The sequence below is a fragment of the Triturus cristatus genome, unplaced genomic scaffold (genome assembly GCF_964204655.1).
Source record: "Triturus cristatus unplaced genomic scaffold, aTriCri1.1 SCAFFOLD_639, whole genome shotgun sequence".
In the NCBI taxonomy this organism is placed as follows: domain Eukaryota; kingdom Metazoa; phylum Chordata; class Amphibia; order Caudata; family Salamandridae; genus Triturus; species Triturus cristatus.
This window is the reverse complement of record NW_028188035.1, coordinates 95,406-104,594: the sequence shown is the minus strand read 5'-3', so window position 1 is coordinate 104,594 and position 9,189 is coordinate 95,406. Positions and strand designations below refer to the sequence as shown.

At 42.6% G+C, this 9,189-nt stretch overlaps 1 protein-coding gene across 1 annotated transcript; it reads left to right on the top strand.

Annotated features, from left to right (window-relative positions):
• The first annotated feature begins 2,002 nt into the window (after positions 1-2,002).
• On the top strand, positions 2,003-8,454 carry LOC146770419 (keratin, type I cytoskeletal 12-like). The gene is made up of 5 exons (XM_085640473.1): positions 2,003-2,175; positions 2,606-2,731; positions 4,854-5,071; positions 5,320-5,369; positions 7,765-8,454. Exons 1-5 carry the CDS (start codon positions 2,020-2,022, stop codon positions 7,860-7,862), a joined length of 648 nt encoding a protein of 215 aa, XP_085496599.1. The 5' UTR covers positions 2,003-2,019; the 3' UTR covers positions 7,863-8,454.
• The last annotated feature ends 735 nt before the right edge of the window (positions 8,455-9,189 follow it).

Sequence of the window (9,189 nt, the reverse complement as noted above, 5' to 3'; positions counted from 1 at the left end):
TATCTGCTCCGCTCCTCATCCAATGCATTCCTGTCTAGTAGTTTAGGTAAACATCCTTCCAGCTACCGAGCAAAGGGCCCGGCCTCGCTGTCTTTATGCAAGTAATTCATAGCCCCTGTTACCATGGAAGATTCCTGCCCCCTCGCATCTCATGTAGACACATAGACGCTTGTACATGCACTAACAGTCAGTATAGAATAGATTCCGTCCGAGAGACCTTTCCTTTTGGATAAAACAGTTCCTTAAACAAAGATATTAGATACGATTTGGGATTAGGTTGACCTGACCCCCCAGACTTCTGTCTCCACATGTAGAGCTAAATGTCAATTCCCCTTCACCCTCTAGTTGCACGTCAATCACACGTCATGCGGCTGCGCGCGCATCTCTGCCAAACATTTCTGCTGACACTGCAGGATTCTCTTATGGATCCACCCACTTGTGACATCATTTTAAATGACGTTTCTAGTATACGCCTGTTATTTCGCCCATTTTCATTACGTATGTGTATTCTTATCTGTATTATCAGCTGTTACGCCTCCTGCATCTGTCTTGATGCAATGCTTCTCATATATATATTGTTACTTGTCAATAATGTATTGCCTATCCCTTCCTGAACCTTCGTGGTGATGGAATAAGATTGCCTGGTTCGAACCATAATTCCTTTGTAAGGAATAAAGCCCTTTTCAGAACCTCTAATACCACGGATTCTGCCTCTTATTTTGACTGAGTTATTCTTACTAGACTTTACCGCATAAAAAATAGTACAGGTAATTTAAATATTTACCACAACCTGAAAGGAGTGAAAGGCAGAGTTGGTGCTGTAAAGGACTTTGAACCTCTGAGTTGCCAGTGACACCAGATGTCAGCAGCAGGCAATGAATCTTAGCTGTTTCCTACAACTAGACTGTGTCTCCTTACCAGCACACCTCACAACCTTCTCACTCAACAATTGCCCTTCCTCTTTGTAGTCAAGAGCCTTCCTTGCGAAGAACATTCTTAACCCTTCGATCAATGCAAACCATTGTCCTTATGTCAAGCCTCCCTCCCCTACCATTCCTGTTCTTTTTATTCTAGCATTACAAAGTTCAAAGTTCATTTATTTGTTTCGAGGGTTAAAAACCATCATGAAAATACATAATAATCATAATATGTAATCACAAAAAGAACATTTACAAAAAGAACATTCTGAGCAACGTCACAATTGTTAAAAAGTAGACAGAGAGAAAGTTTATCCAAATAAAAAAGTTAGGTTTTTGTAAAAGATAAAAACCTGTGAGCAACAGTGAAACAAGACCCCGTATTATAATAATGTTTTCTAGCATTACAATCATTAAGTCAGACAAAAAAATTCACAGGCTCCTGTTAAAATGCCAAAAATATGTCCTTAGGGTAATGCCTAGTATGTCACTTAAAAAGGAAAAAGAGAATGCTATAATTTAGAAACAATATATACTCATATCCCCTCTGGAAAAGTAGATGCTGCTACAAACCAGTAACAACACTGTGCTCTATAGGAGTAGTTGGTGTCTGGTAATCCACAGATACCAATGATGGGGTTATGGTTATGATTTGTTTTATTGAAAGCAAACATGGATGCGAATTAGTGGCGACTAGGGATGGCAGCTGTAACTACAGAATAACCCTTTGGTACCCCTGGCACTACTCTTGGCATCAGTGGTCTCAGGGATCAAAACTAACGGGAGCAAGAAAGTAAATATAGTTCAAAGAACCATGTTTGTGTTTGAAGTGCACAATCATTGCCCCTTTCATCTCAACTCACCAGCTAAGACGAGGCTCTTGAGGGGCCCACGGTGGGAAACTGGCGACACTTGAAATGCTAATGGGGATCACATTATGCATGATGTCACTTCTGTTACTATTGGCATTTTGGTGAATTGACTTCTATGAAAGCAACTATACAAAGAGCACAGAAGGTGACTGTTCCGTGTAGTCTTTCAAACTCATGTTTTCCTGCCTGTGATTCCTGCCCTTGATATGTTGCTACTCCTCCTGCAGGAAATGAAGGCACTCATGGGAACCCAAGGGCAACTCAGCGTAGAGATGAACGCAGCGCCAGGCATCAACCTGCTGAAGCTTCTTAGCGACATGCGAAGCCAGTATGAGGAGATGGCAGAAAAGAATCGCCGGGATGCCGAAGCAAATTTCCTGGAAGCGGTGAGGAGGGGAGATAAACAGCTTGGTGCATGTCTTGCGGGTGGTGGGATACGGCGGACTGAACGATGGGAAACCTAGGTATTGCCTAACCAACTAATGTTCCCTGAAATGCCCATAAATGATGTTGCCAAGTAAGTCCCAACCCAGACTCTATGTAAATTATAACCTAGTCTACTCAGGGCTTACCAGCCATTCTGAGTTCCCACAGACTGGTCCATGCTGATGCCTTGGGTTTGGGAGGAGGTGTGTTCTAAATACCGATTAGCATATGGTTGACCCCTGTCTGTAATGACCGAGACAGTTGAAAGATGATGTAATGGAATGCACCACAGATGACTACCACTGGCAGAGGGTGAGTCAAGCAGTTCATCCATCAGTTTTTGTGATGTGTAGACATGTGACTAACACTCACACCCATGCTGTCTCTTAGAGCAATGCCATCAAGCAAGAAATCTCTGCCGGGGTTGAGCAGGTGCAGTCGAGCAAGAGTCAGATTCACGACCTGAAACGCTCCCTCCAGGCCTTGGAAATTGAATTGCAGGCAGCTCTGGCAATGGTAAGTTGTGTCAATTATTCCAGTTCTTTCTAAAGATACTTCTAGGGCGCAAGATCTTTCCAAGCATATAAGGTGCCCCATTTCTCCTGGAAGAGCTTTAGGAACAGGAAAATGATGAAAGCACCATTTATATAGCACATAGGTCACTCTCAAGAGAATGAAGGCAAGATACATAAGTGCCATGTTTCCTAGGTCCTTGAGTGGGTAGCTGGTCCAGATATGTTTAGTTCTTTGCATTCTGGAGCTTGTAGTTCTGGTTTTATAATGGGATAAAATGTGCCTACAAGTCATAGAATGTAAAGACAAATTCTGGACTGGAGCAGCTGATCACGCTTGGAAACGGGATATTTGGCAGGGCTACACTTATCAGTATTAGTGAGAACACTGTCACTGAATTGGCATTGAATCTCATTTTTTGCAATCTCAAAAACAAGCCCATTTGTCTTTGGAATCAGGCGCTGAGCTCCCAATCTGGATGTTACATATAGTAGCCAACTACTGAGTGTTACCGTTAGTTGATCGACTGATTGCATTGACAGAGCTCAAGCAGCCACATCCTTAGAAGTGGACCAGCGCTTAAGGGAGATTAGAAAAGCAGGATGCATGAGCTATCTCATCAGGGAGGGACAGAGTAGCATTACCAACAGATTTCCTAAACTAAGGTCAAGCATATTGGTCTTGACCACTTTCCTAGACGGCATCAGCTCCGATTGTAGCCCAATGATTGGAGGTAGGGAATTCCAAATTCTAGCTGTGAGAACTACCAGACTACGTTGTCCTGGCCCGAGTTGGAAGATCTCAGTGCTCTGCCAAGAATATACAATGAAACACTGGCATCACGTATATCTTGGGATTTACCTGATATATGGTTTTATGAAAGAGCGAAAGCGCTTTCAATAAACCTCTTTCGTAAACAGGCAGCCAATGTCATTTGTCTAAATATGCAGTAATAGACTCTTTGCTTTTCAGGCCTACAACTAGCCTAGCAGCAAGGTACCGCAGGAGTTGGAGGCATTGGATAAGATATTTAGCCCCATCCACTAGAGGAGAATTTCAATAGTACTTGCGAGAGATGATAAGTGGCTGCTCATATCTCTTCTAGCAGATTTAGGTATGTAAGGCAAGAACCTATCAAGAACATACAATAATCTGGAACTGGTGGTACATACATTTTCCACAGCGGCCTCAAAATTGAAGTCTGTCTATTCCCACACCCCAGTTGCATGCTGGAGGCACTGGCACGGGGAAATCTCCAAGCTCCTTCAGCCACCATTTGGCGGTCCACTTAGCATCAGGCCCGAACACTACAACCTCAGTTTTACCCTCATTAAGAGAGAAGGAGTCAGTGTGCATCCAATGTGCCACCTTCCTTAGGTACATGTTGAAGGTGTGGGCTGGCTCCTTTATTTACCATCTAGTCTGACAATCAATGACATGTGATCAGCATAGGTCTGAAAAGAGATTCCAAAGAGTTCTAGCAACTGAGTCAAGGGCCATTAACAGCTCCAAAAGTGAAGCTAATAAATGTTTGTAAATTAAGTAAATGTAAGGACTAAGCCCAACTTCCAGGAACAAACAAAACTGTACACATGCATAAACTATAAACTATACTAACAATCATACAAGAAATCAAAGCATAGATCCAGTGCTCAAACTTTCCTAAGTTATGGGACACAACTCTCTCAATAATAGCGTGAGGGTAAAGACGAATTGGAGAGTAAGCAAGCAGTCCTTATGGTCAATATTTCAGTGTCTACTGCATGAAAATGCAATATATATGTTCTAAATGATAGGAAATGAGAGTTGGAATCTATTCAACATGCTCCCATGCTGCCTTAATAGCAACTTGGACTCTTCTCGGGCTTAGGCAGTAATCTCTCAGGTCGCAAACGTCTACTGCATGTGTTTCATTGGCATATGCCTGTTTTTCAATCCTAATCCAAGGCAGGCTTGGTGAGTTTTCACACCTCAACATACCTGATTGCAGTATATTACTCTGAACTTGGGGCAGGGTTATGGGCTGGAACCATTCTTCATCATGCTCAGACATACAACCCAGTGCCACTTAGAACACACTCCATTACCATGTGTCGCCTGTCCTTCTTGTCTTGTTTACCGGCAGAAACAATCCCTTGAAGCCGGCTTGGCAGAAACAGAAGGCAACTACTGCGCCCAGCTGGCACATCTTCAAGTAAAGATCAGTCAAGTAGAGGAGGAGCTCACGCAAATCAAGGGAGAGATGGAGAACAACATGGCAGAGTACGAGCAACTCCTGGACATCAAGAGCCGGCTGGAGAGGGAGATTGAGACCTACCGGCGCCTGCTGGACGGTCAGGGCAGGTAAGACGATGGCAAATCCTGAACACCTACACTTTAGCGATATTTTGGTTCCAGGCAAATACCTTTACCTGGGGTGCCATTGCAGGAAAGAGGGGAGCCCTAATTCGCCCAAAAAAGTGACATAGGAAAGCTCTTGGCAAAAACCTTACTTGAAACCACTAATGACACCAGACATCAAACATTGCTTATAGAATGATTATAAACCAAGCGCGTTCTCAGTCATGTGTATGTATGTTGTTTCCTTTCAGTGGCTATATCGAGCAACAGCCCAAGAGTTCTGGCTCTCACTCATCTAAAGGTAAGGGTGCCCTCTTTTGCGTTATGATAATGGCTAGATGTGACAGTGGTGGGTTCTGTTGCCATAACCCCACCTGTTTGCAGTTCTGCCTGGTATAATAAAGCCTCACTGCCCAAGGATGTGTGTGGGACACTTAGTTCCACAGTGGCAGCTGTAGTTCTTGCCATCCCACCAGATACCAAAGACTGGTCCTGCACTGCCTAACGTCTCTAGATATAGATTAGAAAGCACAGAGGTGGCATTGCTCAAGCAGGCCTAATCGCATTTTGTGGCTTTAACCCTCCCACGATACAACATGCTGCACTCATCTAGTTGTTTTACCTTTTGCAAGGTAACCTCTGGCACCTTTTACCAACTTTAAAAGCTAAAGTTAACATTGTAAGCGGCCATCTTGTTCCACTTTCCTTTTCACCGACAGTGCTAGAGTCACATGTTACATTGCTGCTTTATGATGATATGTTGGCATGAGTTCTATGCATGAAATGGAAAAGTTATAAATGCCTGTTTAGCACTTGAAATGTGTCACTGAATAAAAAGGATGGAAAAAACAGAAATAATATAATAATTGGATGATCCTGGGATTTTGGTTTGAGGATTATTTACTGCCCCACAAACGTGTTGGAAAAACCTCCTCTTGAAAAGGGAAACATGTATTTTATTACTGCCTGATTAAAATACTCCCTCTTAGAATTAGAATTCCCTCTTTCATCATAAATGAATGAATTTACTTGCAACCACCAACTGTTGGCAGAGCTTGGACTTAATCCATCTGATGCAGTAGAGGCCCCACTCTCGCTCCTTCTTTTATCACACACTTTGGTACTTTCTCCCTCAAGCACACACTCACTCACTCCTTTTTGCCATGGAGAGTTGCTTAACTATGGGGTGGAGAAAAGCTGCCTCCGGAGAGGGCCTGATGACCAAGGTATGTAAAGACAGCCATCTTGATCTAGGCATGTTAGAACCAGAGGTCAGTATGGTCACATGACATAAAAGGACCAATGATTGAATGTTCAATGATGGGACACGCAGCAATAACAGGATGCTTACATGAGAAATATTGGTCAGTATTAGAATCTGTACCTGCATGTCTGTAAATATTCTGCACATGTACCAAATAGAATATACAGGCAGCAATGCACATTCAGCAACGATCAAGTTCACATAAAGCTCATTCGCCATCAGGAGAGCCTTACACCACTGCCTTTATACTTAGCACATTAACACACGGTGCATGCACCAACTAGAACATTTACAGGAATCATATGCATCAATCAGGATGTTCCCATGTGGCACATGCACCAAAGTTCATAGTTACATGATGGAAAAACACCAATGACAATAGTCACATGACATATGTGCACCAACTAGAAAATGACCATGAGGCACTTGCTCTACACGAGACCCTGCATATGAGGCACTTTCACTCACTAGTCCCTTCTCAAGAGGCACATGCATCAGTGTAAACTTATCAACAATGAGGAACATGCACCAATATTAGCATGTTCGAAGGAGTGGCGTGTAGCAATTTTAGAATGATCTGCAGAGGCGCTACATCAGCAAAGCGAGCATTCCAATGTGGCCGGCACATGCACTAGTGCCACGTGAGGTATATGCACCCACTAGATTGTTCACCCAAGACAGATGTATACACATTGTAATTTTCACAAGGGACATATGCACTAAGTAGAATGTTCCCCTCAGGCAGGGTACTGACATTAGCAAGGTTACAAAAAGGAAAAAAACACACATCAAATAATGACATAAAGCATATGCACTGACGTCACTGTGTATAAGATAAATGCACCACCACAAGAACAGCAATAGTGGACAAGCACTATATCACAATTTTCAATACTATCATCACATATGGGACATGCACCAGCCTGAAAGCGCTCACAAATGAGACATATGTGATGGTTCGCGTTAGGGGCTTACGTCTAGAATAAATGTCTCAAATAATACAAATGCCAACGATACGTGAAAATTAAAGTGTAGTCTCATTATTAGAAATGGTGTATGAGGCATATTTTCAATGTTAAACCATTCACAAGATACAGACACCAAAATTAGGAAATTCACAAAGGCACATTTACATGAGGAACAGACATGATTACTTTTGACCAGTTTAATTCTGAGCCTTTTTTTTTTTTAAATGAAACCGTTCGGGCGCAGTTTAGAAAGCTATTTCCCTACCTATGTTTAATTTAGGTACAAAAATTGATGCAATGGAGATGACAAAATCTAATGCCTGATTTGTGAAATGAGATCAGAATGCCATACTTTATCCAACATGTCCACCACCCTCTCTTACCTTTATGCACTAATCTTTTCCTCTAAAGGTATACTACCTGCATTGCATTGTTCACCTCTTCCTTTCTTGTTTCAACCCCAGATCCAGTTAGAAGCCGCGTTGTGAAGACCATCGTCCAGGAAGTGGTTGATGGCAGAGTGGTCTCACAAGAGGAGAAACAAAGTGAACAGAAACTATAGACAGAAGCTGGGTCTCTGCTTATGAAACCGCTGATCTACCAGGAAACCTACAGCAAGATGCCCAGACAGGGAGGAGGAACCCCTTCCACAGTACCACCCCTGCCGTTCTTCTGCTTCTCCTAGGGGGGTTCATCAAACATAGCCATAGAATGTGTTGGACAATTCAACACAATGAGCAACACAACACCAGCATCCCGCGTATACAAGCAAGCGAGGAGACGCCCACATTGAATGAGAGGACACCTAAGAAAACCGAGAGGGCGCCCAGAGGGTCATCACGCGGCTTGGCATTGACCAAGGACGAGCGCTCTTACTTTGACAATGAATAGTCAATTTTTGGTTACTAACCTTCAAAACTTAGGTCAATGGAGAGCATTTTATGTGCCATATCCCTTGCAAATGTACCTGTGGAGACAGCACACATTGCCACCTCAGCAGGGGCATCGGCTGGGAAGTGGGGCTGGTCACTGTGCCAAGGCTCTTTCTTTGGGTTTTCATCTCTGACCTTTCACCTCTCTTTGCAATAAAATACAAATCTCTGTTTCTGTTCTATTATTATCCAATAAACTATCTTTTTGAATGCTAAATAAAAGGGTGTATTTTCTGTTACTAAATGTGTAGAAAACACTTGCCCAACTTTGCTATTCATTTAGTGAAAAGATTTAATTTAATTTTATTCTCTTGAAGTTCGTTTGAATGGGATCTAAGGTGGACTGAACTTAGGTTTAGAAAATTGTTTCCCGAATTTTCTATTGATGAAGCAGTCAAAGAATATATGCTCAGCCTAGGAGGGCATGTGGCAGAGTGTCCCTCATCCAACCACAGGTCTCCTCCCCTTGAGTGCAGTCCATGCACCGCGCGCTCATGTATAGAGTGAGTACACTCAATGCTCTTCAAGGTTTTATGCTTACTGACATACCAAGAACAATTCTGCACAGATTTTACATTACTCATAGACAACATTTGCAAGAACACCTAGACTTTTACAACAGTTTACATGGCTAAGGTTTAACTAGCAGAAAAATAATTCTGCATGTCTTTGCCATTTTTAATCAAAATAATCTGCAAAATGGAAAGAGAAAAACTCTGCATACGAATGTGAGAGGTGTTCAGTCTAAAGGAAATAATATGAAACTCAAAAAAATGTCTGTGGTGCCATTGCTGCAGATCAGAGCATATAAATTCTCCCTACTTCCACAGATAGAGTAATTTCACAGATACACGCACATACACTCTTCATTCACTAGGGCCCATCACACCAACATACGCTCTATTACTCTATCCGCACTGAACCTGAGAGGAAACTCCTTGAACACTCTGTATCTAC